This window comes from Scyliorhinus torazame, chromosome 8 (genome assembly GCF_047496885.1).
Source record: "Scyliorhinus torazame isolate Kashiwa2021f chromosome 8, sScyTor2.1, whole genome shotgun sequence".
Lineage (NCBI taxonomy): Eukaryota > Metazoa > Chordata > Chondrichthyes > Carcharhiniformes > Scyliorhinidae > Scyliorhinus > Scyliorhinus torazame.
In genome coordinates, this window is record NC_092714.1 from 1,339,139 (window position 1) to 1,354,179 (window position 15,041).

Below are 15,041 nucleotides of genomic sequence, written 5' to 3' on the forward strand. Positions count from 1 at the left end.
CTTTGTGTAGACACTGTATTTCAGATCAAACCCGGCTTCCAGCTCGTGGTTTGACCTCAGGCCTCTGCAATCTGACCGGGGTGACACGCAGACTTTCTGGAGAGAGAGGCAGCCTCACAGTGGCCTTTGAGAGAGGATTTCCTGGATCATTTTGGATCTCTCACCACCCTGCTGGAATCAAAACTCAAACCAAACTCAAACTTTGAAAAACCTATCAGTGCGATCAGATCCAATCACCGCCTGTTACCGGGAAGAGTACAGCCTTTTGGTTCCAGTCATTGGCCACAGCCAATCAATCAAACCCAGTCCTCACTGACACCAGTCAGTTTAAACCACCCACAGCCTTCCGGATCCTTCTGTTTGAGGTAAGGTGCAGCCTACTTACAGGCTGCTGTCCAATCACCACAGATCAGAAATGTAACAGCAAAAATGAAAGGGCAAATGTGAGAAGAAGGAATAAACAGGAAGGACCCTCCCACTACCCCCTCCTACCCCCTCCCCATTCTCTCGATACACACACACACACACACACACACACACACGAGGGGAAAGAGTGGTTGAAAAGTAAGGAAATTATAATAAAAATAAAAGGATAAAGGGTCTTTGATGGCCTGGGATGTACTTCCAGTTCGTGTCTTTGTGCGGATCAGCTTTTATTTTGATGGAACTTCCTTCTAGGTTTGAGATGTTTCCTCTGGCAGCGTGCTCTCCTATCTCCACAGATTCAGGCTCATTTCAAGTTTACAACAAAGATGTGCCAGGTACTCACGGTTTCAGGACAGAAGCAGTGAGAGAGAGAGAGAGAGTGAGCGAGCGAGAGGGAGACATAGAGAGAGAAAGAGACAGAGAGAGAGAGAGACAGTGAGTGAGCAAGAGGGGTATTGCCCCTTTCACTTTGCAGAAAGCACCAACCAGGACCCAATCACTGACTGTTGTCAGGCAGAACACTGTCTCTGGCCAACCCATCGAAGTAAATTCATCAAACGCTGGTCCCAAGATTCACTCGGCGCCAATGAGTCCGTTTCTCCAAAATGTAAAAACCTGGGACACACTGTCCTGACAAGCAGGCTGCTTCAGATAAACCTCAGTGTGGGACACACTGTCCTGAACAAGCAGGCTGCTTCAGATAAACCTCAGTGTGGGACACACTATCCTGACAAGCAGGCTGCTTCAGATAACCTCAGTGTGGGACACACTGTCCTGACAAGCAGGCTGTTTCAGATAAACCTCAGTGTGGGGACACACTGTCCTGACAAGCAGGCTGCTTCAGATAAACCTCAGTGTGGGACCACACTGTCCTGACAAGCAGGCTGCTTCAGATAAACCTCAGTGTGGGACACACTGTCCTGACAAGCAGGCTGTTTCAGATAACCTCAGTGTGGGACACACTGTCCTGACAAGCAGGCTGTTTCAGATAAACCTCAGTGTGGGACACACTGTCCTGACAAGCAGGCTGCTTCAGATAAACCTCAGTGTGGGACACACTGTCCTGACAAGCAGGCTGTTTCAGATAAACCTCAGTGTGGGGACACACTGTCCTGACAAGCAGGCTGCTTCAGATAAACCTCCTGCTAAAACACACATCCTGAACATGGGTCCATGACCAAAAATAATACAAATAAAAGAAATGGGTAACCAACCCCCGCCCTCGCAACCACCCCCGCCCTGGCACCCACCCCACCCCAGGCAACTCCCCGCCCAGGGCAACTCCCCCGCCAGGCAACACTCCCCCCGCCCAGGCACCCCCACCCTCCCCCTCTCAAACCCCCCCCTCGCACCCACCCTCCCTCCTCAACACCCCCCTCGCACCCACCCTAGCCCTCGCAACCGCCCCCTCGCAGCCCCCCCGCCCCTCCCCCCCCCCCCACCCCCCCCCGCAGCCGGATTGTCAGAATGAGCTGTGGGAAACATTCTGCAACAATCACAGCTGTGATCAGAACATTTAATAGATTCAATATTACAACTAGGTGTCTGAAATTCCATTCTCGCAAACAACAGATTAATCTGTCACCTGATTGAGGGTAATTAACACTATCGCAATCGTGGCAAATCTCACAAGGATGAGAGATCCACTGGCTCTCCAATCAGGGCATTGGAGGGATCACCTTGTAATATTGTCACTAATTCTCACAGTCTCCACCAGCTTTATAGATCAGAGAAGATCAGGTACTCACACAACCCACCTGCCCAGACTCTCAAACATCCCCCCCCACCCCCAACACAACCCCCTCTGCCCAGACTCTCAAACATCCCCCCCCACCCAAACACAACCCCCTCTGCCCAGACTCTCAAACATCCCCCCCACCCCCCCCCACCCAAACACAACCCCCTCTGCCCAGACTCTCAAACATCCCCCCCCACCCCCCCCACCCAAACACAACCCCCTCTGCCCAGACTCTCAAACATCCCCCCCCACCCAAACACAACCCCCTCTGCCCAGACTCTCAAACATCCCCCCCCACCCAAACACAACCCTCTGCCCAGACTCTCAAACATCCCCCCCCACCCAAACACAACCCCCTCTGCCCAGACTCTCAAACATCCCCCCCCACCCAAACACAACCCCCTCTGCCCAGACTCTCAAACATCCCCCCCCACCCCCCCACCCAAACACAACCCGCCTGCCCAGACTCTCAAACATCCCCCCCCCACCCAAACACAACCCCCTCTGCCCAGACTCTCAAACATACCCCCCCCCACCCAAACACAACCCCCTCTGCCCAGACTCTCAAACATCCCCCCACCCCAACACAACCCCCTCTGCCCAGACTCTCAAACATCCCCCCCACCCCCCCCCACCCAAACACAACCCCCTCTGCCCAGACTCTCAAACATCCCCCCCCCACCCAAACACAACCCCCTCTGCCCAGACTCTCAAACATCCCCCCCCACCCCCCCACCCAAACACAACCCCCTCTGCCCAGACTCTCAAACATACCCCCCCCACCCAAACACAACCCCCTCTGCCCAGACTCTCAAACATCCCCCCCCCACCCCCCCACCCAAACACAACCCGCCTGCCCAGACTCTCAAACATACCCCCCCCCACCCAAACACAACCCCCTCTGCCCAGACTCTCAAACATCCCCCCCCACCCCCCCACCCCAAACACAACCCCCTCTGCCCAGACTCTCAAACATCCCCCCCACCCCCCCCACCCAAACACAACCCCCTCTGCCCAGACTCTCAAACATCCCCCCCCCACCCCCCCCACCCAAACACAACCCCCTCTGCCCAGACTCTCAAACATCCCCCCCCACCCCCCCCCACCCAAACACAACCCCCTCTGCCCAGACTCTCAAACATCCCCCCCCACCCCCCCCCACCCAAACACAACCCCCTCTGCCCAGACTCTCAAACATCCCCCCCCACCCCCCCAAACACAACCCGCCTGCCCAGACTCTCAAACATCCCCCCCCCACCCCCCCACCCAAACACAACCCCCTCTGCCCAGACTCTCAAACATCCCCCCCCCCACCCAAACACAACCCCCTCTGCCCAGACTCTCAAACATACCCCCCCCCACCCAAACACAACCCCCTCTGCCCAGACTCTCAAACATCCCCCCCCACCCCCCCACCCAAACACAACCCCCTCTGCCCAGACTCTCAAACATCCCCCCCACCCCCCCCACCCAAACACAACCCCCTCTGCCCAGACTCTCAAACATCCCCCCCACCCAAACACAACCCCCTCTGCCCAGACTCTCAAACATCCCCCCCCACCCAAACACAACCACGTCTGCCCAGACTCTCAAACATCCCCCCCACCCCCCTCACCCAAACACAACCCCCTCTGCCCAGACTCTCAAACATCCCCCCCACCCCCCCCACCCAAACACAACCCCCTCTGCCCAGACTCTCAAACATCCCCCCCACCCAAACACAACCCCCTCTGCCCAGACTCTCAAACATCCCCCCCCACCCAAACACAACCCCGTCTGCCCAGACGCCCACCTACCTGCCTAGGCACATGATCATAACTAGACGCACATACACACACCCACACAGGCACACCTGGACATACACGCATGGTCATGAACACCTGGAGAAGCCGGGCCAGACACGTACCACACGTCAAGAAACGTGCGCCCAAGCCCAGACACGCACCACACGCCCAGACACGCACCACACGCTCAGACAGGCGCGCACAGGCCCAGACACACGTGCACAGGCCCAGACACGTGTGCACAGGCCCACACACGCGTGCACAGGCCCACACACGCGTACACTGGCCCAGACACATGTGCACAGACCCGCACGTAAGGGCCTGCCCAGTCACACATGGACATGCTGCCCAGATATGCCCGTACACGCCCAAACACATGCACGCCAGCCCAGACACACCCTGGCATGCACATAAACACGCGCACCAGACACAGACTACCCACCCACTGACACACAGACACCACTCATTCGCCCACACATGAATCATTGATCTGAAGTTTGGCAGTCATTTCCTCAGCAGCTTCGTTTCCCCGTTAGTTTCAGTACTTGCTGCACCATCGCACCAATCCCATCGAAGATGTGGTGAAGTTCCGTTTCACACATAAAGGCCGGTGTGGACACAACATTATTCTCAGAATCCACGTGAGCACAGTGAGAGGGAATTAAGGAAACCAATCAAACACAGCAAAAACAGCATCGCAGAGCACCCGGTAACATAGAACATAGAACGATACAGCGCAGTACAGGCCCTTCGGCCCACGATGTTGCACCGAAACAAAAGCCATCTAACCTACACTATGCCATTATCATCCATATGTTTATCCAATAAACTTTTAAATGCCCTCAATGTTGGCGAGTTCACTACTGTAGCAGGTAGGGCATTCCACGGCCTCACTACTCTTTGTGTAAAGAACCTACCTCTGACCTCTGTCCTATATCTATTACCCCTCAGTTTAAGGCTATGTCCCCTCGTGCCAGCCATTTCCATCCGCGGAAGAAGGCTCTCACTGTCCACCCTATCCAACCCCCTGATCATTTTGTATGCCTCTATTAAGTCTCCTCTTAACCTTCTTCTCTCCAACGAAAACAACCTCAAGTCCATCAGCCTTTCCTCATAAGATTTTCCCTCCATACCAGGCAACATCCTGGTGAATCTCCTCTGCACCCGCTCCAAAGCCTCCACGTCCTTCCTATAATGCGGTGACCAGAACTGAACGCAATACTCCAAATGCGGCCGTACCAGAGTTCTGTACAGCTGCAACATGACCTCCCGACTCCGGAACTCAATCCCTCTACCAATAAAGGCCAACACTCCATACGCCTTCTTCACAACCCTATCAACCTGGGTGGCAACTTTCAGGGATCTATGTACATGGACACCTAGATCCCTCTGCTCATCCACACTTCCAAGAACTTTACCATTAGCCAAATATTCCGCATTCCTGTTATTCCTTCCAAAGTGAATCACCTCACACTTCTCTACATTAAACTCCATTTGCCACCTCTCAGCCCAGCTCTGCAGCTATCTATGTCCCTCTGTAACCTGCTACATCCTTCCACACTGTCGACAACACCACCGACTTTAGTATCGTCTGCAAATTTACTCACCCACCCTTCTGCGCCTTCCTCTAGGTCATTGATAAAAATGACAAACAGCAACGGCCCCAGAACAGATCGTTGTGGTACGCCACTTGTAACTGAACTCCATTCTAAACATTTCCCATCAACCACCACCCTCTGTCTTCTTTCAGCTAGCCAATTTCTGACCCACATCTCTAAATCACCCTCAATCCCCAGCCTCCGTATTTTCTGCAATAGCCTACCGTGGGGAACCTTATCAAACGCTTTGCTGAAATCCATATACACCACATCAACTGCTCTACCCTCGTCTACCTGTTCAGTCACCTTCTCAAAGAACTCGATAAGGTTTGTGAGGCATGACCTACCCTTCACAAAGCCACGCTGACTATCCCTGATCATATTATTCCTATCTAGATGATTATAAATCTTGTCTCTTATAATCCCCTCCAAGATTTTACCCACTACAGACGTGAGGCTCACCGGTCTATAGTTGCCGGGGTTGTCTCTGCTCCCCTTTTTGAACAAAGGGACCACATTTGCTATCCTCCAGTTCTCTGGCACTATTCCTGTAGCCAATGATGACATAAAAATCAAAGCCAAAGGTCCAGCAATCTCTTCCCTGGCCTCCCAGAGAATCCTAGGATAAATCCCATCAGGCCCCGGGGGCTTATCTATTTTCAGCCTGTCCAGAATTGCCAACATCTCTTCCCTACGTACCTCAATGCCATCTATTCTATTAGCCTGGGGCTCAGCATTCTCCTCCACAACATTATCTTTTTCCTGAGTGAAAACTGACGAAAAATATTCATTTAGTATCTCGCCTATCTCTTCAGACTCCACACACAACTTCCCATCCCTGTCCTTGACTGGTCCTACTCTTAACCTAGTCATTCGCTTATTCCTGACATACCAATAGAAAGCTTTTGGGTTTTCCTTGATCCTACCTGCCAAATACTTCTCATGTCCCCTCCTTGCTCGTCTTAGCTCTCTCTTTAGATCCTTCCTCGCTACCTTGTAACTATCCATCGCCCCAACTGAAACTTCACACCTCATCTTCACATAGGCCTCCTTCTTCCTCTTAACAAGAGATTCCACTTCTTTGGTAAACCACGGTTCCCTCGCTCTATGCCTTCCTCCCTGCCTGACCGGTACGTACTTATCAAGAACACGCAGTAGCTGATCCTTGAACAAGCTCCACTTATCTAGTGTGCCCAACACTTGCAGCCTACTTCTCCAACCTATCCCCCCCCAAGTCACGTCTAATGGCATCATAATTGCCCTTCCCCTAGCTATAACAACTCTTGCCCTGCGGTGTATACTTATCCCTTTCCATCACTAACGTAAACGTCACCGAATTGTGGTCACTGTCCCCAAAGTGCTCTCCTACCTCCAAATCCAACACCTGGCCAGGTTCATTACCCAAAACCAAATCCAACGTGGCCTCGCCTCTTGTTGGCCTGTCAACATATTGTGTCAGGAAACCCTCCTGCACACACTGTACAAAAAACGACCCATCTAATGTACTCGAACTATATCTTTTCCAGTCAATATTTGGAAAGTTAAAGTCTCCCATAATAACTACCCTGTTACTTTCGCTCTTATCCAGGATCATCCTCGCCATCCTTTCCTCTACATCCCTAGAACTATTTGGAGGCCTATAGAAAACTCCCAACAGGGTGACCTCTCCTTTCCTGTTTCTAATCTCAGTCCATACTATCTCGGAAGATGAGTCCCCATCTAGCATCCTCTCCGCCACCGTAATACTGCTCTTGACTAGCAGCGCCACACCTCCCCCTCTTTTGCCTCCTTCTCGGAGCTTACTAAAACACCTAAACCCCGGAACCTGCAACAACCATTCCTGTCCCTGCTCTATCCATGTCTCCGAAATGGCCACAACATCGAAGTCCCAGGTACCAACCCATGCTGCCAGTTCCCCTACCTTGTTTCGTATACTCCTGGCATTGAAGTAGACCCACTTCAAACCACCTACCTGAACACTGGCCCCCTCCTGCGAAGTCAAATCTGTGCTCCTGACCTCAATACTCTCATTCTCCCTTACCCTAAAACTACAATCCAGGTTCCCATGCCCCTGCTGCATTAGTTTAAACCCCCCCAAAGAGCACTAACAAATCTCCCCCCCAGGATATTTGTGCCCCTCAGGTTCAGGTGTAGACCATCCTGTCTGTAGAGGTAACGTAGCCCAGAGCCCCGGCAGCACCCAGGACTGACCCCTCCCCCCCAGCCCAGCTCCCTGGTGGGAGCCTCCCCCAGCATCCAGGACAGGGCACCCCTATTCCCCCCGGACAGAACCCCCCACAGCTCCCCGGACGAGGCTCACACAGCTCCCCGGACAGAGCCCCCCACAGCACCCCGGACGAGACTCACACAGCTCCCCGGACAGAGCCCCCCAGCCTTCTGGACAGAACCCCTCCAACTCCCCGGACGGGGACCCCCCAGCCCCCCGGATGCGGCACCCCCAGCCCCCCGGGGGACCTCCCCCAGCCCCCCGGGGGACCTCCCCCAGCACCCTGGACGGACCTCCCCCCCACCCCCCCCCGCAGCCCCCCTGGACAGAGCCCCCCCACCTCCCCAGACAGGATAACCCCCTCCCAGCACCCAGGAAAGGTCACCCCCCCAGCACAGAGTGGATCGTCAGAGGCTTTTCCCCAGGGTAGAGGGGTCAATTACTAGGGGGCATAGGTTTAAGGTGAGAGGGGCAAGGTTTAGAGTAGATGTACGAGGCAAGTTTTGTACGCAGAGGGTAGTGGGTGCCTGGAACTCACTACCGGAGGAGGTGGTGGAAGCAGGGACGATAGTGACATTTAAGGGGCATCTTGACAAATACACGAATAGGATGGGAATAGAGGGATACGGACCCAGGAAGTGTAGAAGATTGTAGTTTAGTCGGGCAGCATGGTCGGCACGGGCTTGGAGGGCCGAAGGGCCTGTTCCTGTGCTGTACATTTCTTTGTTCTTTGTTCAGCACACATGACGGCGCCCCCATCACCACCACCCCCTTCCACACCCCAGTCCCCATGCAGAGACCAGATGCCCAGCCCAGAGGGCTCCTGTTAAGCTCTGGTCTGTTTTTCTCGTCTCCCATTCACCAGCAGGTCGAAGCAGCTGAAAAGGATATATCAACCTCCCCTACTGCGTGCTTGCCCCCCATTGCGATGATTGCTGCCGCTGTACCAGCGTATGGCCATTTCCCATCTTCCTCATCCTCATGGCCAACAGTCACCTCGACTCCTGGGAGGACTTTGGCAGCCAGGACAGGAGCAATGCAACACAACCTGGAACAAAGGTCAGGTAAGTCAACGGGCAACTGTATTCCGGGTTGGAGCAGTGCTCAATGCTCTGAATTCAAATCGTGACAATAATTTACCCACTCACATTCTCCTGCCTTCCCATGGATTGCAATTTCACCCGTTGCATCTGAACGTGACAGGCACATAGAATTGATGTTAATCCAGCTCTCTCACACTGTCACTCAGTAACCCCTCTCCCCCAGCACCCTGTGTTACTGACTGTATCTCTACTGATGTTAATCCAGCTCCCTCACACTGTCACTCAGTAACCCCTCTCCCCCAGCACCCTGTATTACTGACTGTATCTCTACTGATGTTAATCCAGCTCCCACACTGTCACTCAGTAACCCCTCTCCCCCAGCACCCTGTGTGACTGACTGTATCTCTACTGATGTTAATCCAGCTCTCTCACACTGTCACTCAGTAACCCCTCTCCCCCAGCATCCTGTGTTACCGACTGTATCTCTACTGATGTTAATCCAGCTCTCTCACACTGTCACTCAGTAACCCCTCTCCCCCAGCACCCTGTGTGACTGACTGTATCTCTACTGATGTTAATCCAGCTCCCTCACACTGTCACTCAGTAATCCCTCTCCCCAGCACCCTGTGTTACTGACTGTATCTCGACTGATGTTAATCCAGCTCCCCCACACTGTCACTCAGTAACCCCTCTCCCCCAGCATCCTGTGTTACTGACTGTATCTCTACTGATGTTAATCCAGCTCCCTCACACTGTCACTCAGTAACCCCTCTCCCCCAGCACCCTGTGTTACTGACTGTATCTCTACTGATGTTAATCCAGCTCCCTCACACTGTCACTCAGTAATCCCTCTCCCCCAGCACCCTGTGTTACTGACTGTATCTCGACTGATGTTAATCCAGCTCCCTCACACTGTCACTCAGTAACCCCTCTCCCCCAGCACCCTGTGTTACTGACTGTATCTCGACTGATGTTAATCCAGCTCCCTCACACTGTCACTCAGTAACCCCTCTCCCCCAGCATCCTGTGTTACTGACTGTATCCCTATTGATGTTAATCCAGCTCCCTCACACTGGCACTTAGTAACCCCTCTCCCCCAGCACCCTGTATTACTGACTGTATCTCTACTGATGTTAATCCAGCTCCCTCACACTGTCACTCAGTAACCACTCTCCCCCAGCACCGTGTTACCGACTGTATCTCTACTGATGTTAATCCAGCTCCCTCACACTGTCACTCAGTAACCCCTCTCCCCCCAACACCCTGTGTCAGTCCAGCTCCCTCACACTGTCACTCAGTAACCCCTCTCCCCCAGCACCCTGTGTTACTGACTGTATCTCTACTGATGTTAATCCAGCTCCCTCACACTGTCACTCAGTAACACCTCTCACCCAGCACCCTGTGTTACTGACTGTATCTCGACTGATGTTAATTCAGCTCCCTCACACTGTCACTCAGTAACCCCTCTCCCCCAGCACCCTGTGTTACTGACTGTATCGCGACTGATATTAATCCAGCTCCCTCACACTGTCACTCAGTAACCCATCCCCACCCTCCAGCGCCGTGTTACTGACTGTATCTCTACTGATGTCAATCAAGCTGCCTCACACTGTCACTCAGTAACCCCTCTCCCCCAGCACCCTGTGTTACTGACTGTATCCCTACTGATGTTAATCCAGCTGCCTCTCACCGTCACTCAGTAACCCCTCTCCCCCAGCACCCTGTGTTACTGACTGTATCGCGACTGATGTTAATCCAGCTCCCTCACACCGTCACTCAGTAACCCCTTTCCCCCAGCACCCTGTGTTACTGACTGTTTCTCTACTGATGTTAATCCAGCTGCCTCTCACTGTCACTCAGTAACCCCTCTCCCCCAGTACCCTGTGCTACTGACTGTATCTCTATTGATGTTAATCCAGCTCCCTCACTCTGTCACTCAGTAACCCCTCTCCCCCAGCACCCTGTGTTACTGACTGTATCTCTACTGATGTTAATTCTGCTCCCTCACACTGTCACTCAGTAACCCCTCTCCCCCAGCATCCTGTGTTACTGACTGTATCTCTACTGATGTTAATCCAGCTCCCTCACACTGTCACTCAGGATCCCCTTTCCCTCAGCACCGTGTTACTGACTGTATCTCTACCGATGTTAATCCAGCTCCCTCACACTGTCACTCAGTAACCCCTCTCCCCCAGCACCCTGTGTTACTGACTGTATCTCGGCTGATGTTAATCCAGCTCCCTCACACTGTCACTCAATAACCCCTCTCCCCCAGCACCCTGTGTTACTGACTGTATCCCTACTGATGTTAATCCAGCTGCCTCTCACTGTCACTCAGTAACCCCTCTCCCCCAGCACCCTGTGTTACTGACTGTATCTCTACTGATGTTAATCCAGCTCCCTCACACTGTTACTCAGTAACCCCTCTCCCCCAGCACCCTGTGTTACTGACTTTATCTCTACTGATGTCAATCCAGCTGCCTCACACTGTCACTCAGTAACCCCTCTCCCCCAGCACCCTGTGTTACTGACTGTATCGCGACTGATGTTAATCCAGCTCCCTCACACTGTCACTCAGTAACCCCTTTCCCCCAGCACCCTGTGTTACTGACTGTTTCTCTACTGATGTTAATCCAGCTGCCTCTCAGTCACTCAGTAACCCCTCTCCCCCAGTACCCTGTGCTACTGACTGTATCTCTATTGATGTTAATCCAGCTCCCTCACTCTGTCACTCAGTAACCCCTCTCCCCCAGCACCCTGTGTTACTGACTGTATCTCTACTGATGTTAATTCAGCTCCCTCACACTGTCACTCAGTAACCCCTCTCCCCCAGCACCCTATGTTACTGACTGTATCTCTACTGATGTTAATCCAGCTGCCTCTCACTGTCACTCAGTAACCCCTCTCCCCCAGCACCCTGTGTTACTGACTGTATCTCTACTGATGTTAATCCAGCTCCCTCACACTGTTACTCAGTAACCCCTCTCCCCCAGCACCCTGTGTTACTGACTGTATCTCTACTGATGTCAATCCAGCTGCCTCACACTGTCACTCAGTAACCCCTCTCCCCCAGCACCCTGTGTTACTGACTGTATCCCTACTGATGTTAATCCAGCTGCCTCTCACTGTCACTCAGTAACCCCTCTCCCCCAGCACCCTGTGTTACTGACTGTATCTCTACTGATGTTAATCCAGCTCCCTCACACTGTTACTCAGTAACCCCTCTCCCCCAGCACCCTGTGTTACTGACTTTATCTCTACTGATGTCAATCCAGCTGCCTCACACTGTCACTCAGTAACCCCTCTCCCCCAGCACCCTGTGTTACTGACTGTATCGCGACTGATGTTAATCCAGCTCCCTCACACTGTCACTCAGTAACCCCTTTCCCCCAGCACCCTGTGTTACTGACTGTTTCTCTACTGATGTTAATCCAGCTGCCTCTCAGTCACTCAGTAACCCCTCTCCCCCAGTACCCTGTGCTACTGACTGTATCTCTATTGATGTTAATCCAGCTCCCTCACTCTGTCACTCAGTAACCCCTCTCCCCCAGCACCCTGTGTTACTGACTGTATCTCTACTGATGTTAATTCAGCTCCCTCACACTGTCACTCAGTAACCCCTCTCCCCCAGCACCCTGTGTTACTGACTGTATCTCTACTGATGTTAATTCTGCTCCCTCACACTGTCACTCAGTAACCCCTCTCCCCCAGCATCCTGTGTTACTGACTGTATCTCTACTGATGTTAATCCAGCTCCCTCACACTGTCACTCAGGATCCCCTTTCCCTCAGCACCGTGTTACTGACTGTATCTCGGCTGATGTTAATCCAGCTCCCTCACACTGTCACTCAATAACCCCTCTCCCCCAGCACCCTGTGTTACTGACTGTATCCCTACTGATGTTAATCCAGCTCCCTCACACGGTCACTCAGTCATCCCTCTCCCCCAGCACCCCGTGTTACTGACTGTATCCCTACTGATGTTAATCCAGCTCCCTCACACTGTCACTCAGTAACCCCTCTCCCCCAGCACCGTGTTACTGACTGTATCTCTACTGATGTTAATCCAGCTCCCTCACACTGTTACTCAGTAACCCCTCTCCCCCAGCACCCTGTGTTACTGACTGTATCTCTACTGATGTCAATCCAGCTGCCTCACACTGTCACTCAGTAACCCCTCTCCCCCAGCACCGTGTTACTGACTGTATCTCTACTGATGTTAATCCAGCTCCCTCACACTGTTACTCAGTAACCCCTCTCCCCCAGCACCCTGTGTTACTGACTGTATCTCTACTGATGTCAATCCAGCTGCCTCACACTGTCACTCAGTAACCCCTCTCCCCCAGCACCCTGTGTTACTGACTGTATCTCTACTGATGTTAATCCAGCTCCCTCACACTGTCACTCAGTAACCCCTCTCCCCCAGCACCGTGTTACTGACTGTATCTCTACTGGTGCAGATTTGATGGGCTGAATGGCCTCCTTCTGCACTGTAAAATCTATGATGTTAATTCAGCTCCCTCACACTGGCACTTGGTAACACAGCCTGTGACCACACCACCTGTAAATCCTGATGCGTTTCCTACCCAATGGGTTTCCGTGCCTTGTGGAATTCCGTGATTACACGCTCGATGTCAGGAATTACTTGGCAGTCCTTTCCTTCCACAGCGAAGTTTGATCTGGAGGTGAGACAGACAGAGCTTACACTCAATAATGCTGAATAGAGGCACCATCAATCTAACAGTGCTCAACATAGCTGCAATAACAGCCTCCATTGTAATACACATTGCAACCCTCAATAAACCCCAGATCTCTGGCAGTGCAGCACTCCCTCAGTACTGACCCTCTCACAGTGCGGCACTCCATCAGTACTGACCCTCTGACAGTGCAGCACTCCCTCAGTACTGACCCTCTGACAGTGCGGCACTCCCTCAACACTGACCCTCTGACAGTGCAGCACTCCCTCAGTGCTGACCCTCTGACAGTGCGGCACTCCCTCAGTACTGACCCTCTGACAGTGCGGCACTCCCTCAGCACTGACCCTCTGACAGTGCGGCACTCCCTCAGCACTGACCCTCTGACAGTGCGGCACTCCTTCAGTACTGACCCTCTGACAGTGCGGCACTCCCTCAGTACTGACCCTCTGACAGTGCAGCACTCCCTCAGTACTGACCCTCTGACAGTGCAGCACTCCCTCAGTACTGACCCTCTGACAGTGCGGCACTCCCTCAGTACTGACCCTCTGACAGTGCAGCACTCCCTCAGTACTGACCCTCTGACAGTGCAGCACTCCCTCAGTACTGACCCTCTGACAGTGCAGCACTCCCTCAGTACTGACCCTCTGACAGTGCGGCACTACCTCAGTACTGACCCTCTGACAGTGCAGCACTCCCTCAGTACTGACCCCCTGACAGTGCAGCACTCCCTCAGTACTGACCCTCTGACAGTGCGGCACTCCCTTAGTACTGACCCTCTGACAGTGCAGCACTCCCTCAGTACTGACCCTCTGACAGTGCAGCACTCCCTCAGTACTGACCCTCTGACAGTGCGGCACTCCCTCAGTACTGACCCTCTGACAGTGCGGCACTCCCTCAGTACTGACCCTCTGACAGTGCAGCACTCCCTCAGTACTGACCCTCTGACAGTGCAGCACTCCCTCAGTACTGACCCTCTGACAGTGCGGCACTCCCTCAGTACTGACCCTCTGACAGTGCAGCACTCCCTCAGTACTGACCCTCTGACAGTGCAGCACTCCCTCAGTACTGACCCTCTGACAGTGCGGCACTCCCTCAGTACTGACCCTCTGACAGTGCGGCACTCCCTCAGTACTGACCCTCTGACAGTGCGGCACTCCCTCAGTACTGACCCTCTGACAGTGCAGCACTCCCTCAGTACTGACCCTCTGACAGTGCAGCACTCCCTCAGTACTGACCCTCTGACAGTGCGGCACTCCCTCAGTACTGACCCTCTGACAGTGCAGCACTCCCTCAGTACTGACCCTCTGACAGTGCGGCACTCCCTCAGTACTGACCCTCTGACAGTGCGGCACTCCCTCAGTACTGACCCTCTGACAGTGCGGCACTCCCTCAGTACAGTGCTGCACTAAGTGAGTCAATGTAAATTCTAACGTAAAGTCTTGGGTATGAGATCCAAATGCAGAAACGCTGGTGTTGTGGTGGGCGGGGCGTGGGCGGAGGGGGTGGTGTCACTCAGACTGGCTCATTAT

At 53.3% G+C, this 15,041-nt stretch overlaps 2 protein-coding genes across 4 annotated transcripts in view; both read right to left on the reverse strand.

Annotated features, from left to right (window-relative positions):
• rsph1 (radial spoke head component 1) overlaps positions 1–15,041 on the reverse strand; it is a 276,830-nt gene that overhangs the window by 94,853 nt on the left and 166,936 nt on the right. The gene's annotated exons all lie outside the window — the stretch shown is intronic.
• The window catches only part of LOC140427620 (putative glutamine amidotransferase-like class 1 domain-containing protein 3B, mitochondrial), a 71,343-nt gene continuing 60,206 nt past the window's right edge, over positions 3,905–15,041 (reverse strand). The window contains exons 4-6 of the mRNA XM_072513032.1: positions 13,402–13,494; positions 8,665–8,821; positions 3,905–4,598 (exon numbers count right to left, since the gene is read on the reverse strand). Coding sequence (XP_072369133.1) covers positions 4,461–4,598; positions 8,665–8,821; positions 13,402–13,494 — 388 coding nt within the window. The 3' untranslated portion in view covers positions 3,905–4,460. The remainder of the gene's footprint in view (positions 4,599–8,664; positions 8,822–13,401; positions 13,495–15,041) is intronic.